Source organism: Rhinoraja longicauda, chromosome 8 (assembly GCF_053455715.1).
Source record: "Rhinoraja longicauda isolate Sanriku21f chromosome 8, sRhiLon1.1, whole genome shotgun sequence".
Taxonomy (NCBI): Eukaryota; Metazoa; Chordata; class Chondrichthyes; order Rajiformes; family Arhynchobatidae; genus Rhinoraja; species Rhinoraja longicauda.
Window position 1 is genome coordinate 22,979,771 of NC_135960.1, and position 18,767 is coordinate 22,998,537.

The following is an 18,767-nucleotide window of genomic DNA, read 5'->3' on the forward strand; positions in this document are numbered from 1 at the left end:
GCTTTTAAAAGGAACAGTTTTCGGATTTCCATTATTCTGTGCATGACAAAATGCAGGCTGGGACATTTCAACATGGATGGAAGCATAAAACGAGGACACTGTTCCGAGGACCTGCACCAAGTTGTGCTGATGGCAGAGATTTCATATGCATACACCTCTTGCAAAAATTGAGATGTTCTCACCAATCACATCCCTTTCCTCAATTCATACATACTGACCCCGAGCAATTTCTAGATTATGGCACATATGTGCTCATTTATATGTAGGAAGGAACTGCAGATGTTGGTTTACGCCGAAATGCTGAAGTAACTCAGCAGGACAGGCAGCATCTCTGGAGAGAAGGAATGGGTGACGTTTTGGGTCGAGACACTTCTTCATATCATGCCGATACCCCCTGTTGTGCACTAACTGCTGCTTAAGTCATTATATTTCTTGGAGAACAAGGACTCCAGTTTAGACTCAGTTAAGGACGGCAATGGAACACCCTATGTACAGTAGTCCCTGAACAACAACAGCAGGATGCTAAAGGCATTGTTCAGCATGCTGAAAATTGTGTAGGGTGCCTTGGAGCATGACAATTTCAGCTTCAGCCTTGCACATGGCTTTGACTGGAGCTTGGACCTTATCCTTTTCCTAGTGGAAATGGTGGCTATCTGCTCATTAATTCTTAAAACCAAGCATGGTGCAATGTCAGGTCGATGATGTGTCATGTTGCTTTGCAGAATATTCAGAAGTTAAAAGTCACTCAATATCTGAGAAGTGCAGTGAAAATAGTTATGCAAGCTCGCCTTCCTACTTTACACCACAGACTACTTCCATTATGTCTCTGCATTTGATTCTTAATTAGTATGGGCATCAGAGGATGTGGGGAGAATGCAGGTGAATGGGGTTAGGAGTGACAAATGGATCAGCCATGATTGAGTGGTAGAGTAGACGATAGGCTGAATGGCCTAATGTTACTACTATCACTTATGATCTTATGATCTTTGAACTCCAGAAGACAGTACTCTACAAGGTTACTGGGATTACTAATGGCATTTGCTGGGGGATAGCAGTGTCTTCATGAAGTCCAGGTCTTGTGTTCTTTTTCAGGTGATAATATTCAAATTCCCATCATTGGAATGCAAAATACATGCTCATCAGTCTGTTTGCACAAACTATTTCTACTCATGGTGCCAGATCTGTCTGATTGGGATATTTAACACAGTTATTCTTGGTTACTTTTCAAAACCTCTTTCTCCATTCCAAAAGAACAATTATTCATCGGTGTTGGTACAGTGACAGCTCAGAAGTAACAGGGCAGATAGAGGTACATAGATAAATAGATACGAAAGCAATACAAAATGCCAGGTGGAGTCCCTGGCCATGTCCTTAGGACTTGTGCAGATCAGCTGGCAGAGGTATTCACAGACATCTTTAACCTCTCACTACTCCATTCTGAATTCCCCACCTGCTTCAAAAAGACCACGATGAACCCTTGTGCCAAAGAAAATAAGGTAGTGTGTATTAATGAATACCATTGGCTCTGACATCCATCATCATTAAGTGCTTCAGGAGACAGGTGATGACAAACATTAACTCCAGCCTCCCAGCCATCTTTGATCCAATGCAGCTTGCTTACCATCAGAGTGGTGAATCTGTGGAATTCTCTGCCACAGAAGGTAGTTGAGGCCAGTTCATTGGCTATATTTAAGAGGGAGTTAGATGTGGACCTTGTGGCTAAAGGGATCAGGGTGTATGGAGAGAAGGCAGGTACGGGATACTGAGTTGGATGATCAGCCATGATCATATTGAATGGTGGTGCAGGCTCGAAGGGCCGAATGGCCTACTCCTGCACCTATTTTCTATGTTTCTATGTTTCTATAACAGATCAACAGCAGATGTCATCTCCCTGGCCCTAAACTCAACTCTGGAATATCTAGATAACATGGAATCTAATTTTTATCAACTATAGCTCTGCCCTCAGCACCATAATCCCATCCAAACTCCTGGACCTAGGAATCAGCTCAACCTCACCCAACCTACCCCGTCACTGGATCCTCGACTTTCTGACCCACAGACTTCAATTAGCGAGGATAGGTGACACTTCCTCCACAATAATTCTCAACACAAGGATTCGTTCTCAGTCCCCTACTATATTCCCTTTACAATCACGATGGTACAACCATATTCACCTCTAATTCCCTTGTTTGCAGATGACACCACTGTGGTGGGCCAAATCATGAACAATGACAAGAGAGAGTCCAGGAAGGAGATAGAGAACTTAGTGACAAAGGAGCTAGTTATTGACTTCACAAAGCATGGTGGAGCACATGGTTGAGAGCTTCAACTTCCCTGAATTGAATATTACCAATGATCTGCCATAGACCAACTACATTGATAAGGCAGCCGAGAGAGCACACCAATGCTTCTACCTCCTGAGGAGACTGAGATTTGGTATGTCTCCAATGACTCTGAAAAACCTCCACAGGTGCACTATGGAAAGCTTACTCAGGTTGCAACACAGCTTTGTTTGGGAATAGCTGCCCTCAATAGCACCAAAAATTGCAAAGAAATGTAGATGTAGCTCAGTCCATCACACAGACCAGAATACCCACCATTGACTACACTCCAGGCTGACTCAGAAAAACACCCTACATTATCAAAGACTTGTCCCACCCTCTTCTTTCCTTCTTTTCCCTGCTCCTAAATAACAGAAGTTACAGGAGCTTGAAGGCACGCACCACCAGACTCAGGGATAGATTCTTCTCTGTTATTAGGCTTCTGAATGGTGCTTCCATCACCTAGAACTGTCCAATTTATCCCTACCATTCAAAGTTGGCTATGGACCTCATGCACTACAATGTTGAGATGTTTATTCTGAACTTTGTATCATTTCCTTTGCTCCATCTTTTGTTGGTGAGCTTGACTTGATTGTGTATGGAATAGCTGATCTGTTTGGCGAGCATACAAACCAAAACTTGGTACCTCAGTACATGTGACAATAACAAACCTAAACCTAAGTGTTTAAAGTTCATGGCACTAGCAATGCAGCAGGCTGTTGACAAAGAATGAGATTCTTCAATAAAATTACACTTGCAAAAGCAAGTAGAGAGTGTTCCTTCGAGTATTTTAAGTTGCAGAAAAATTCTCTTGAAAATCTGTTGTAACATTTGGATGATGAATCAACTTTCTGATGTACTAATTTGAGTCTCTGAGGTAGAACATGTAATTTTCAATGTGCTCCTGCAACCACCATAATTAAGTGAGGGTCAAGGTCAATTTCTGTACAATGAGGTGATAACGGCAATATATGCCAAGAGGGAATAGAAACATAGAAACATAGAAAATAGGTGCAGGAGGTGGCCATTTGGCCCTTCGAGCCAGCATCGCCATTCATTGTGATCATGGCTGATCATCCACAATCAGTAACCTGTGCTCAGTTGCAAGACCTGTCCCTCCGCCTCGGCTGGGGTTCTTCCACTCAAGGTGGTTTTGCCAGTTTCAAAGCGGGCAAAGAAGGTGTTAAGCTCGTTGGTCAGTGCCATATCGCTGTGGGGGCAGGCAGGGCTGCTCTTGTAGCCAGTGATGTCCCTGACACCCTGCCACATGCTTCTGGTGTCCGTGGTGTTGAAGTGGTCTTCCACCCGTTGCCTATGGGTGTCTTTGGCCCTTTTAATGCCTTTGCTCAGGTGTGATCTGGCAACACTGTATGCTGAAGTGTCACCAGATTTAAAGGCATTGTTGCGTGCCCTCAGCAGGTTTTGTACCTCCTTGTTCATCCAGGGTTTCCGGTTTGGGAACATCTTTATCTCCTTGTCCTCCGTGACATTCTCCACACAGCAGTTGATGTAGGAGAGCACAGTGGATGCGTATTCCTCCAAGTCTACCTCTGAACCGTAGGTGGCCTGTTGTGCAACAGGGCCCTATACAACTGCAGAAAGACCGCTTTGCTCATGTACTCTAATCCTCTTGTTATGAAGGCCAACATGCCATTAGTTTTCTTCACTGCCCGCTGTACCTGCACACTTACTTTCAGTGACTGATGTACAAGGACACCAAGGTCTCGTTGCACTTCCCCTTTACCTAATCGGACACCATTGAGATAATAATCTGCCTCCTTGTTCGTGCCGCCAAAGTGGATAACCTCACATTTATCTACATTATACTGCACCTGCCATGCATCAGTCCATTCACTCAACCTGTCCAAGTCCATTCACTCAACCTGTCCAACCTGTCCTGACATCCTCTTCACAGTTCACACTGTCACCCAGCTTTGTGTCATCTGCAAACTTGCCAGTGTTACTTCTAATTGCACCATCCAAATCATTGATATTGTAAGTAGTTGCAGCCCCAGCACCGAGCCTTGCGGCACTCCACTCACCACTGCCTGCCTTTCTGAAAAGGACCCGTTTATCCCTACTCTTTGCTTCCTGTCTGCCTACCAATTCTCTATCCATGTCAATACCCTACCCCCAATACCATGTGCTTTAATTTTGCTCACCAACCCCCGTGTGGCACCTTATCAAAGGCTTTGTGAAAGTCTAGATACACTACATCCACTGGCTCTCCTTCATCTATTTTACTTGTCACATCCTCAAAAAATTCCAGAAGATTAGTCAAGCAGGATTTCCCCTTCATAAGTCCATGCTGACTTAGAACAATCCTGGTACTGCTATCCAAATGCGCCGTTAATACCTCTTTAATAATTGACTCCAGCATCTTCCCCACCACCGATGTCAGGCTAACTGGTCAATAATTGCCCGTTTTCTCTTGTGCTCCTTCCTTGAAAAGTGGGATAACATTAGCTGCCCTCCAATCCACAGGAACTGATCCTGAATCAGTGAATAGGTGAGACTTGAAAGTCTAATCAGACCAATATCTATCCATTTTCTTCTGAGTACATTGCAATAACAAAGCACGCAGTGAAAACTCCATCCTGTACGTCTGCATGGTGTATAACAGACACCATGGAATTTTGTAATGGCAACCACGAAAGATAGTTCGATTAGCCCACAGCTTACGATCTATTCAATGAGAATTTCCAGGTGCTGGAGTATTTCTTGGCCACAGATCTATTCTGATGAAATTAAATTTGAGCCAATTTTTTTTCAAGACAATGTTATTCAGTCTTTTTTAAATAATCACTGTTCACCTTATTTAACCACACTTCACATTTTTGTGTTTTGCAATATTCAAAATTTTAAACAGATTTCAGCTATTCAATGTTTTTGAAAAGATTTGCATCTACAAGAACTACAGCAATACATTGTAAAGAACAGGGTGTCAGTATAAGCAACTTTCGGACCTAATTATGCATGTGCGGACTCCAGAGGTTACTAAATGTGTAGGAAGGAGCTGCAGATACTGGTTTAAACTGAAGATAGAAACAAAATGCTGGAGTAACTCAGCAGGCCAGGCAGCATCTCTAGAGAGAAGGAATGGGTGATGTTTCAGGTCAAGGAAGAGTCTTAAAAATGACATTTTAACTCCAAAGCAGACCCCTTCAGATTTAATACCCTTTGGAAGTCCTGATGAAATGAAATCAGATGATTTCCTTATGAACCACAACACACAAGAACATGAGAAAACAGAAGCAGGCATAAGTCCCTCAAGCCTGCCCCATCATTCAACATGACCGTCACTGATCTATCCTGGCTCTCCGCTGCTTTTCTGTGTAGGAAGGAACTACAGATGCCAAAGATTTACACCATAGACACAAAATTCTGGAGTAACTCAACGGATCAGGCAGCATCTCTGGAAAGAAGGAATAGTTGACGTTTGCGGTCGAAACCCTTCTTCAGACTGAGAGTCATGGGAGAGGGAAATTAGAAGTATAAAAAGATACAGCACAAATCAGTGCCAGCACCGAAGACCAAGGAGCCCACAATGGTCTATTGTTGGTTGTGGAGGAGGTGATAACACAGGGACACGAATTTAGAGATAAGGGATAGAGAAATTAGCAGGAAGATTAGGGTGTGGGAGGGACAGAGAGAGAGGGAATGCAAGGGTTACTTGAAATTAGAGAAACCTATATTCACACTGCTGTGTTGTATGCCCAAGCAAAATACAAGGTGTTGTTCCTTCAATTTGCACATGTCCTCACTGACAGTGGAGGAGACCCAGGATAGAAAGATCAGTATGGGAATGGGAAGGTGTTAAAATATTTAGCAACCCAGGAGCTTTTCTGTACTAGCTTCTCTGTCCTCCAGATCCTTGATCTTTCAAATACTTATCTATCTCCATCTTAAATACATCTGATGATCCAACTATCACTGCCTTCTGGGGCAGAGAATTCCGGAGATTCATTCCCATTGAGAATATATTTCTATGCATCTTCATTATAAATGACCAGGTCCTTTGTAATGACTTTGTTACCTTTGTCCCTGTTCACAAGTGAAAGAATCTCATCATCTGCTTTGTCAAGAGTCCTTGGGGTCATTTATATTTGATAAGTCCATCCCTCATTCGTCTTAACGTAGACCCAAATTGTTCAGTCTCTTTTGATAGGGCAACCCACTCGTCCCAAGAATTACCCGAGTGAATGTCCTTTGGATTGCCTCCATTTTAGTCAAATGGGGCCAAAACTGTGAGTAGTGCTCCCGATGTGTTCTCAACAAAATCCTGTATAATTTTAACAAAACCTCCTGATTTTTAAACTCCAATCCTGTTGCAATAAAAACTAAAATGCTGTTTGCCTTCTTGTTTATTTAATGTACCCTGCCTAATGTTGTGTAATCCCTGCACTAATAAACCTAGTTGGTGCATTTCCTAACACAAGAGTTGTTATTCATTGGGAAACATGAAAATCCATGACTCCAGGCAATGTCTTTATTGATTAACAGGATTAAAGCTCATTTCATCAATGACTGTGGTTGCAATAAAATATATTAGGTTTCATTTTATTACGTAATTCCTTCATGGAGACGAAGCAGGTTGTGGATAAAACAGTGAACAAAAAAGGGAAATAATTCCACATAGTAATATCCATGCTTCAAGCAAGTACCTTGCTCTGCTGCCATTGCCTTGGTGCTAAGCCCTGAACATCATAATAAGGCGTTTGCTCATCTTGTTTGTGTTCAACTGCAAGCAAGATAATGACTGAGACACCCATGGCTCCAACCCAATTATCATTGCATGTTCATTGACTATGGTGCTGTAAAATTTGCGGCTGCAAAAGCAGTTAATTACAATAAAATTATTTTTGCAAAATCAGTAAATAAACCTCCCCATCCAAACCAAAAATACATATGGTAAGAAAACCTTAAAAACTGGCATTTTATTTTACTGAATTTGTTGCCTGCTGCAGATTTACAAATGCAAAATAACACCAGGAAAGAGAGCACAGTCACTACAACAGTATTCTCCAGGCACAGAATGCCATTAATTATATTTTCTTATCAGATTGCCAGCCAACTCAATGGGTCGCAACTCATCTCTATGTACATTGCATACATATGGTACTGAAACCTGCTGATAATGATGGTCCTCCTCTGTCTGCTGCTGACCATTGGCAATAACCATTGTCAATTTGTTGCTGAAGCCTGATGCTCAGTAATGAGGCCCTGCCACTGGCGATGCAATGCCATCACGGAATGCAGAGCAGTTGTTACCACATGTTCAGACCTGGAACTAGCTAGCAAAGAGCTACCAGATTTGGGATTTCCATATTTTGAAAGGGAATAATGGATGAGTGGAAATCAAGCTGAGAAATGCTGTCAGTTCCACATAGATGTACTGCCATTTCTCAGCATGTTCTAACCAATCGTATTTAAAACTGCTCAGTTGGAAAGGATAAAGGTGGTAGTATACAATCCCTCCTAATAAATAAACCTTACGTGGAATGAATACTGCCAAATTTCAGCTCATGAATAGAATATAAATCTTGTCTTAAAATCATATCAGACTCCCCAGTTACAGAATCACTGCATATAATCAGGAATGCAGTATGTGACATTTGAGTTGTAAGAAGAATTTACTTGGTTTATTCTATTTAAAAACACATTAAGCTGAAAAATATTGCTTTTACAATAAAGTCCACAGTACATTAGATAGAAGAACATTTGTGTTTGTTCTCCTTTTTGTGTGATTATGTAAACCTGAGGAAGAGAATCAGTAGCATACTCTATCCCTCGACCAATAGATAATAGGTAAAATGGTGCTGGATCCAATATTTACGCGATTGCAAAAAATTAAAATATACCCAAGTAATCATTAAAATAAAGTAATTTGAAATGAAAAGTAGGTCTGCAGGTTTTACCACAAGCACATCAAATAATATATGAAGTATATGAAATTCAATACTGACCAACAAGACAAACAAAATTCTTGGCCAACATACAGGTACAACTTATCTTATCCTTAAAAGTCTGTACATTATGGAAACTTTAATTTTCATCAGAACTTTTAGCAGTAATTTATATTTAAATGTTTCCAACGTTCTAGTCTATGGTAATGTAAATTATTCCGATAGTAATGGCAACACCTGTTATCACATGCTAGATACTTGAAAGCTTGGATAGTCTTTCAGAGGCCTTGTGGCATGTTAATATTTTCAATCCAAAGACACCTTACGTTTACTATTATTGTTATATGCCAAATTTCCTTCGTCATATGAGAAAGTAGAGGTGTTCGTGTGGTTTCTTGGCTGCAGGATCAATGTGACTCGACAAGGCCAAATTGCTGTAATATCTACACCCAAGAACTTCAAGATCTTGTACAAACAAGAAACTGCAGATGCTGGTTTACAAGAAAAGCCACAAAGTGCTGAAGTATCTTCAGCCAGCATCTCTGGAGAACATGGATAGGTGATTTGGGTCAGGATCCTTCTTCCTGCTCAGTTGGAAAGGATAAAGGTGGTAGTATACAATCCCTCCTAATAAATAAAGCTCACGTGGTATGAATACTGCCAAATTTCAGTTCATGAATAGAATATAAATCTTGTCTTAAAATCATATCAGACTCCCCAGTTACAGAATCACTGCATATAAACAGGAATGCAGTATGTGACATTTGAACAATCTGCCCAGCTACCTTCCCTCATCTGGGTTCACTCTTTTGGTAATTTAATTAGCTCCATAAATTGCTCTGGGGAGAGTTGAAAGGAAAGTGGGAAGAATAAAATAGGATCCCCTCTCATCTTTCTAAACTCCAGTGAATACAAGCCTAGTCTTTCCAATCTTTCCTCATAAGACAGTCCCTCCATCCCAGTGATTAACCTCGTGAACCTACACTGCACTGCCTCAATAGCAGAAGGACCACTTTGCTCCTGTACTCAAATCCTCTCGTTACGAAGGCCAACATGCCATTAGCTTTCTTTACTGCCTGCTGTACCTGCACGCTTACTTTCAGTGACTGGTGTACAAGGACACCAAGGTCTCATTGCACTTCCCCTTTACCACCATTGAGATAATAATCTGCCTCCTTGTTTTTGCTGCCAAAGTGGATAACCTCACATTTATCTACATTATACTGCATCTTCCAGACATCTGCCCACTCACTCAACCTGTCCAAGTCACCCTGCAACCTCCTAACATCCTCTTCATAGTTCACACTGCCACCCAGCTCTGTGTCATCTGCAAACTTGCTAGCGTTACTTCTAATTCCATCATCCAAGTCATTCATATATATTGTAAGTATTTGCAGTCCCAGCACAGAGCCTTGCGGCACTCCATTCGCCACTGCCTGCCATTTTGAAAAGGAAAGGTTTAGAGGATATGGGCCAAACACGGACGATAGGACCAACTTAGAGGGGCATCTTGATTGATATGGATGTGGGGACAAATGACTTGTTTCTGTGCTGTGTGACTTTATGACTCTATAACTGTGAATAAAAATTGGCATGATTTCAGGAAGCTTTTCATGGCTAAGCTGTTGTTAACAAAGTGCAATAATAAAGCTGCTGCATCAGGATTGAATGATGAATTAATAAGTGAAACAGTTTTATGTTTGTTTTAATGTAGACCAGTTAAGACCATAATTAACTAAATTGTGCTTTGCGATGACTGAATGTTGAATGCCATTACCCTTTGTAACAGTGCCTCCTCCCTCATCTGTCGCTCTGATCCCCCTCACCGGCAGACAGACCAGGAGAAGCCAACAATCAGCACTATAAACATCCCTTGCTGCCAGGAAACACTGGTACCCTGGACAGAGCTCCAGATGGACCCGAGGCCACAGCCAAAGAAGCAACAGATGTGTCCAATTAGCCGTTGTTGGATTGATCCAATTGCACTTCATCAGCTTCCTCTTTAAAAAAAACCAAGGCAATTCCAGCTAGAGAAGGAAGGGAGAGAAGGAAAGGGGGGATGAAGAGATAGAAGGGAGAGAAAGTGAGGTGCCTTCCTACTATCTGTGTTTCCCTTTTGCGGGCTTAGAGGAAAACTGTCACCAGGACAATCACCAAACTACCAGTGCCTCTTCTTCAAGGCAAAGACTGAGCTGCAGGGACAAGCCTGAGACCGCCAGCCCCCCCTCTTCGAGGCCAAGATTGAGCCACCAGAACAAGCCTGAGACTGCCAGCGACTTCTGTTTGAAACAAAGACTGAATGGTCAGGACAAGCCTGAGACTGCCAGGTCCTCCTCTTCAAGGCAAATAATGAGCTGCCAGAACACGCTGTAAACAGCCAGCATCTCCTTTGAGGTCAAGTCTGAGCCCTAGACAGTCAGGGTCTCCTTTGAGGCCAAGACTGAGCTGCCAGGACAAGTCTGAGACTGCCAGCACCTCCTCCTTCGAGACCAGGACTGAACAACCGGGATAAGGCCAAGACATTTAGTGGCTCTTTTGAGATTGAGCTGCCAGAACAGGCCCAAGTATGCCAGCATCTCCTCTTCGAGTTCATGACTGACCTGCCTGGACAAGCCAGAGATTGTCAATGACTACTCACATGCACAATGATGATGAAGGATTGCACTCCTACACAGACCTAGACACGTCACCATTGTCAGTCACTATAAATAAACCATACCACGTGAGTTCACCCAACTGCGAGTGTCAGTGTAGTTGTTTTTGACGGCGCCAGCCCTGACGCCACACCTGATACTTTTGGAAGGATTTGTGGGGGGAAAAATGTTTCTGATATTAGCACTCGGTGACACAGCGGTAGAGCTACCGCCTTACAATGCCAGAGACACCGGTTCGATCCTCACAACGGGTGCTTGGCTGTACAGAGTTTATACGTTCTCCGCGTGACTTATGTGGGTTTTCTCCAAGATCTTCGGTTTCCTCCCACACTCCAAAAGCGTACAGGTTTGTCAGTTAATTGGCTTGGTCTAAATGTAAAACTGTCCCTAGTGTATGTAGGATAGTGTTAGTGGGCAGGGTTTGCTGGTCGGTGCGGACTTGATGGGCCGAATGGCCTGTTTCCACACTGTATCTCTAAACTAAACTGGTGAATTAAATCGGTAGGCATATTCTTTCACAATGTGTAATTCACAAGATTTTAAGATAAACATACTCAGGTTCTCTGAAGCAACACTTCTGTATTTAACCCTCGATTCATCATCACAATAAAATTCCATGGATTTGATGACAATCATTGATCACTCAGTATGGGGGTCATTGTAGATTAACAAAAAGGAGGATTCATGCTGCTAATATCCATTGAGATAATTTGTGTACTTATAGGAACAAACAAAAAATTGAAAACAATCTGGCCTCGTCAGCTTCTCTGTATAATGGATATTGAACAGGAGATTGATTTACAGGCAATAATTTTGTCCAGGGATTTAGATAATGGTTGCAATTTGTTTGAGCTTCTTTCCAATGATATGAAATCTAAATCTGTCAATGATTCAAAGATCATATGGTAATCACTATCATTTATTAGTTCTTATCTTCATTTACTTCTGTGTTTTAATGGGAGCTTCCACTGACACATTATTACAACTTTGAAGTAACATAACAGATTTACAGATTCATGAGGGATCTAGTTCATCTTGTTGCTCATACCATAGGTTATTAATACTGGATTAAGCAAAGAGAAATGACAAATATGTTTCTTGTGCAAATTTAATTTTTGTTCTTGTTATCTTCTAGAATCTGCTTTATTCTAAAAATAACTTGAAAGTAGAACTGGCTTGATTTTAGTAATGTAAGTTTAGTTGAGTCTATTGTCACGTGCTATCCAGTCGGCGGAAAGTATATACGTGATTGCAATCGAGCCATCCACAGTGTGCAGATACAGGATAAAGGGAATAATATTTAGTGCAAGGTAAACACCGAATTAAAGTTAGTCCGAGGGTCTCCAATGAGGTAGATGGTAGCTCAGGTCGGCTCTCTAGTTTGTGATATAATGGTTCAGTTGCCTGATAACAGCTGGGTAAAAACTGTCCATGAATCTGGAGGTATGCGTTTTCAGTATTTCAGCCTTCATGTTTACAGCACAGATTTCACATTTCTGTTGGGGGAATTAAGTAAAAGGAAGAAAAAAGAAACCTACAGTAATTCGTAACTATGCTGCTGAATCACTATAAGTTCCTTTTCATGCTGTCATGGTTCAACAGGCAGTCATTTCATTGTCGAGTTGTTATTAATGGATCTTGGTACTGTCTGGTGAAGTTCAGGTGCTGTTTCATTTTGGAATTCTGATGCAAAACTTCCTGTTAGCTAAAAAAAAGTAGATGCTGCAAAGGGTTTCCTCTCATAATTATAAATTAATTTTCCACATAATTTGCCGGCTTGGTGAGATGCCTAATATCTGCTTAGAGCAATGTTTTGCTTGCCATTGGTGACTGTGTTACAAATTTTAAGATAATTGTGATCAGAACATATTGTACATACCACAGTTCAAATGACCTAAATTTGAATCCCAATCTTATCCTATAGTTAGCAGAGCAATGGTACAAATCTTTGCTGTTCATTTTGAACCTTGGACACTGCCAATTAAAAAAATAGAAATCCAGATAAACTCCACCAATAAATTATTGACCATGCTTGTTAATAATGAACAAATCATGCCAAATAAGATCGCAAGTAGCCCAGTCAAGCCCGCAAGAATGTTTTTCAATACAATTAGCTCACAACCTGAGATCTTAATTCCATTTCACTTTTTATTCTTCTTGACCTACATGGCCTTAGTACCAAATATTTCTTATGTATTCTTAGACCAAATACAATTCTTCAATTCAGATTCCCTCATGGATGGTGCATCAGAACTACAGCAAGAAACTGAAACCATTAATACTACCTCCTATATTGTAAACTCTGAAGTATAAAACGTGTTTGGCAATTTAATACCTAGTGGTAATTCAGTCAAGCAGTTCTGTTGATATTCTTGAACTGCTCAAGCATCACTGTCAATGTATACAACTGAATTAATGCCTTAAGCACGATAAGACGTGTTGCTAACTACCTCACGTGTTATATTGTCTCCAGTATTCCTTTGAATTACTGTAATCTGCATTCACTTTATAGAATCATGGAACATTTGTGGCACAAAGAGTGAACAAATGGCCTTCCAAGTCTGCGATTGCCAAGACTAAAGGACACTGCTTGAACCCACCTAGGTCCTGTTAGGAATACCTCTTCAGTGCATTTAAAAAAAATATGATCAACACTTCTGCCTTTACCACACTTTCATGCAATATATTTCAGACATTTAACATGGGATAAAACATCTTAAATTTACTTCTAATCCTTCTACCAATTACTTTAAACCTATGCCCCTAGAGTTTGACATAGACAAAGGGAAATAGTTTTTTTCAACTAACTCTATCCAGGCCTTTGATACTAAAACTTCATCTCGATCTCTTTAGTTTAGTGTAGCGATACAGCACGGAAACAAGCCCTTTGGCCCACTGGTTCCACGCCGACCAACAATCCCCGCACATTAACACTATCTTACACACACTAAGGACAATTTTTCATTTACCAAACAAATTAACCTACAAACCTGTACTTCTTTGAAGTGTGGGAGGAAACCGAAGATCTCATCAATAACCCACGCAGGTCACGGGGAGAATGTACAAACGCCATACAGACAGCACTGGTGGTCGGGATCAAACCTGGGTCTCCAGCACTGCAAGCGCTGTAAGGCAGGAACTCTACCACTGCGCCACCGTGCCACACTTCTCAGCCTCCTCTATTCCAAAGCAAATTATCTTATCCAATCTTTCCTCATAGGTCGAATTTTTCCAGTCCCAGTAACAATTTAGTAAATTTTCCTCTGCACTTGCTCATTTGCCCCAGTGCAATCATACATTTCCTGTAATGTGTGACCAGAACTGCACCCAATACTCAAGCTACTTCCAACTCACACATTCTTCAAACTAATTAACAAAGAAAGCATGCTATACCTCTAATCATCACTGATGTCTTTGTTCCTTTACACCACTCAGTATCCTCCTATTTATTGTGCATTCCCTAATTTTGCTGCATTTCCTCCACAAAGGCATTATCTCACACCCCTTGGGGCAAAGACTATTTACTACTTTTCACCCAATCAGAACATTTATTTACCTTCAGTGTTCAGGATGACATTTCACTGCAAATATATATCTATTTTGCGGGAAGTAAGCTCCACATATAAAACTAATTTTCAGAGCTAGAATGGCTGTTTAGCAGTAGTTCAGACTAAATCTGTCATTAAACCTAAATATCATCTCATTCAATATGTTTTCTGTGTTTTTTTCAATGTAAGTACCTAAAAAGTTGAAGTTCACTTCAAATCAGGGGATCTTGTGGTGGCTGTAATGATGAATTTGCAACATGGCCGAAGGAAAAGAAGAATAGTCCTGGCTGCAAATTTTAAAATGTTCGAAGTTGAAGCTTAAGTTGTACTTCAAATTCCAGAACTAGCCATCACATAATGATCTAGTTTCACTTCTTTCAAACCTGCATCCAACCCAACTGCACTTGTCTTACCCAGCAGTGTTTTATCACCCTCTCATTCTCTCATACACCTCTTATGGCTGCTCAGGTTCTACTTTGGACAATCTCAAAATGCCCAAAGCAATATCATTCATAGCCCTTTCAGTACTTACCTTCCCCCGTCTAGTGATCTTCCCTCAAAGGAATTGGTACTGAGGACGGACATTTTAAAATCAAACATTAGTTCCTCTAACTATTTGATTTTTAAATAATCATCCTGAGTACCAAATCACTGCTCACCTTTTTAAGAGTTTTAATCCTTGAATTTCGTTTAGCTTGATCTATCAGCTTACATCTCAATTGTCCAATTCTGGCTTGTTTTGTTTCTCCCATTTTTCACCCCACCAACAGCATTGCAAATTCAGCATTCACAGTCTCACATCCCTCTCAAATCAATCTCATATTCATCTCCTGGGCCTTTAAAGACCATTGCCAATTTTTAACGCAACCTGACACTTCCTTTATCTTGCTTATTGGTTGCAGCCTTATCCTGTGCAGGACATTGAGATATTCTCCCAAGTTAAGATCAGTGTTCAAGAGCAAATTTGTGCATTGTAAAGTCATAGAGAATTGTATCTACACAGCAAGGAAATGGGCTCTACCCCTTCACCCTTCCCCACCCTGGTATCCATATAGGCTACCAAATATACCTTTCTCATTTTCTAGTTCTTCATGTATAGCTTTCATGACATGCCATTCTAAATGCTCACCTAAAAAGTTCTTAAATATGTCGAGAGAGTACCTCTACCATCCCATCAAAGGTTCAAAGATTCAAAGGTCTGTTTATTGTCACGTGTACCAATGAAACTCGATCAGGGAGTGCTTTCCAAGTTTCAGTCATCAGTGGTTAAAAAATATTTTTTCCCCAAATCCCCTCTAAATCTCATGAACTTTATCTTTCAACCCATTCTCCATGGCTATACACAGCTCTGCTAAGGAGAATGTTTCTTGCAATCTACCCACATAACTTAGTATACCCCTGTCAGACTCTTCCTCATTTGTGTCCTCTATAAATAAAATTTTCATTGATATATCTATTTACCACTGAAAATTCAGATAAATTTCTCTTACAGGAATCTCCCTTTAATAAAACCATATTGACTATCTTTGCCACTACAGACCTGCAAATCTATTTCAGAAAAGGTATAAATACTAAAATATAAATAGCAGGGAGAATTGTTTCAATAAATGATAAATATGAAAATATTTACACATTGGTTTTGACTTCACAGGCACCACATACCTTGGACATTCTGGTAAACCTTCGCCTCCAATATTGCAAGTCTCTTTTTCCTCGAGAACAGGACAATCGCTGCCACCCCCAACTGCTGTATGCTTTATAAATCGATTCCTGCTTCTGAACCCTGGAGACATGCCAGATGATTGGCAGGTTTTAGAACACATAGTCCATTCAGACCATTCAGAAACTCCACAATCTCTGCGCATAACACATGATTGAAAGATGGCGGGGGTGTTGTCATGGGTACAAAGGCTAGAGAATAAAAACAAAAGCAATCAGCATTTCATTATTACAAATCTATCACACACATGATACACAAATCCTCATTTTATAAAAACAAAAGTATTATGTTTGCATAAGTTGGGAATTGTTTCAACTCCTATAGAAGTTCTATTTGATTCCATTTACCAAGTTTCCAGTGTCTACTTACTTTGGTTATCCAAATATTTGATTGAACATTAAGTTTGACAATTATGTTAGAAATTGAGGAAGGCCAATGCCATATGTCACAGCGAGCCTGCTCCATGTTTCATTAAGATCTTGGCTTGGCATGTACCTCAAGTGTTTATTTCTTCCTGGTTGGTTTATTGCATGATCTGCCGAGTGTCCAAAAGGACGATTATCATTGCCTTAAAAATACTCAATGACAGCAACCTCCACACTTTGAAATGGAGAATTCCAAATATTTACAATCCTCCACATAAAAACAAAATTTTGCTCCTTGCAGTCATAAAATCAGAGCAGAATTAGGCCATTCAGCCTACAGAGTCTAGGCTCTATTTGTCCAGTCACTCTACACTTCCATCCCCCACAAGGATGGTCTTGAAGCCCTCCGTTTCTTTCTTTACCGTCGAACCAGCCAATCCCCATCTACTAACACTCTCCTCCGCCTAGCAGAGCTAGTTCTTACCCTTAACAACTTCTCCTTTGACTCCTCCCACTTCCTCCAAACCAGAGGCGTAGCTATGGGCACTCGCATGGGCCCTAGCTATGCCTGCCTCTTTGTCGGGTACGACAAACAATCCCTGTTCCAGACGTACACTGGCCCCATCCACGAACTCTACCTCCACTACATCGACGACTGCATTGGTGCTACCTCTTGTACCCATGCAGAACTCACTGACTTCATACACTTCACTATCAATTTCCATCCTGCTGTTAAATATACTTGGACTATCTCCGACATCTCCCTCCCATTTCTGGACCTCACCATCTCTATCACAGGAGTCAGACTAGTGACTGACATCTACTATAAACCCACTGACTCGCACAGCTATTTGGACTACACTTCTTCCACACCCTGTCTCCTGCAAAAAGTCTATCCCCTACTCCCAATTCCTCCGTCTACGCTGCATCTGTGCCCGGGATGAGGTGTTTCACACTAGGGCATCTTTGATATATATTTAAAAATAACTGAAATGATGCAGTGGTATTTCACATCAATACACTAACAAATAACATATTATCAGAATTTCCTCACTTTTTCAGCAGAATTAATTGTACCAAACAAAAAATAGTTTTACTTCTAGATTATAGTGCACCATTACTGAACAGAGCAAGAATGACTGGTACTCTGTGTACAATGGATATTTTTTGCATTGGTAGCTTTGCACTCACTGGATTGAAATCCTATTAACTTCCCAGCAAAGGAGAAAGCATTCCAGAGAAATGATCTGTTCCATGCAAGCATTGCCTGTACCATTTCACCATGCTGGAATTACAGTCAAGTATATTGTCTTCATAATTGGTTCCAGAACTTCACTGGTTCTTACACAATTCATAAGTGAATTTGTTTGAGTTGAACAAAGTCAGAGCTCAGAGAATTAATGTTAGGGAAATGTCATGTTGCCAGCTTTTAAAACATTTGCAGAAACATTAGCAAAAACAGGAGGCAAATATGAGAAATGATGCCTAAATATTCATTTTGGTTTCCTGCTAATGAACCTGATTAAAATGATCTAATTGAATAGATTTGCTGCAAATAACACTTTAAAGAAAAAATACCGAGTCTTTATTGTGCATCTTGCTAGTCAAGAATCTACAGTGTCTGAATCTACTGTAAATATATCTTCTTGTAACTTTAATTCACATCAATTGAAAGGAAAGGTATAATTGAGATATTGTATAACTCTGGAAAAATATACCCAAGATTGTTAAAATGTTAAATAACATACCTACATTTCATATGCAGGCATTTTAACCATGTTATAGGTACTGGAAATGTTTTGAACCCAATTACACTTCTATGGAAGAATGATAGATAATGGTGACTTTGTGAAGAGAATCAGTGACAATCTAGAGAACAACAGTAGCAACATTCAAATGGGTAAGATAATTACAAACAAGGTAGCAATAAAGTTTGAAAACATATTTACATGCTTAGAGATGGTAAAACCAAAACACTTAACAAGGGAAGAACGCAACCATGCATAATAACATTGCAAGTAATGGAATGCATTGAAAACCTTGGTAAATGAGCAATGACATTTATTGTCAGCTTAAATAACACACAGAGAGTCTTCCTCAATACAAGAACCATGTTACAAACGATAAAGGTAAATATCTGTATATGATAAGATGCTTAGCTCAATTAAGCTATTCCCATAAACAAATCGCAATGTACCGGAGAAACTCAACGGGTCAAGCTGGATAAGAAAACGGACAGGTAAAGCATTTTGG

At 40.5% G+C, this 18,767-nt stretch overlaps 1 protein-coding gene across 4 annotated transcripts in view; it reads right to left on the bottom strand.

Annotated features, from left to right (window-relative positions):
- Window positions 1-18,767, bottom strand: part of thsd7ba (thrombospondin, type I, domain containing 7Ba) — a 681,502-nt gene that overhangs the window by 428,690 nt on the left and 234,045 nt on the right. For all 4 annotated transcript variants that reach the window (XM_078403389.1, XM_078403391.1, XM_078403388.1 and 1 more), the window contains exon 5: window positions 16,092-16,340. In XM_078403389.1, coding sequence (XP_078259515.1) covers window positions 16,092-16,340 — 249 coding nt within the window. The remainder of the gene's footprint in view (window positions 1-16,091; window positions 16,341-18,767) is intronic.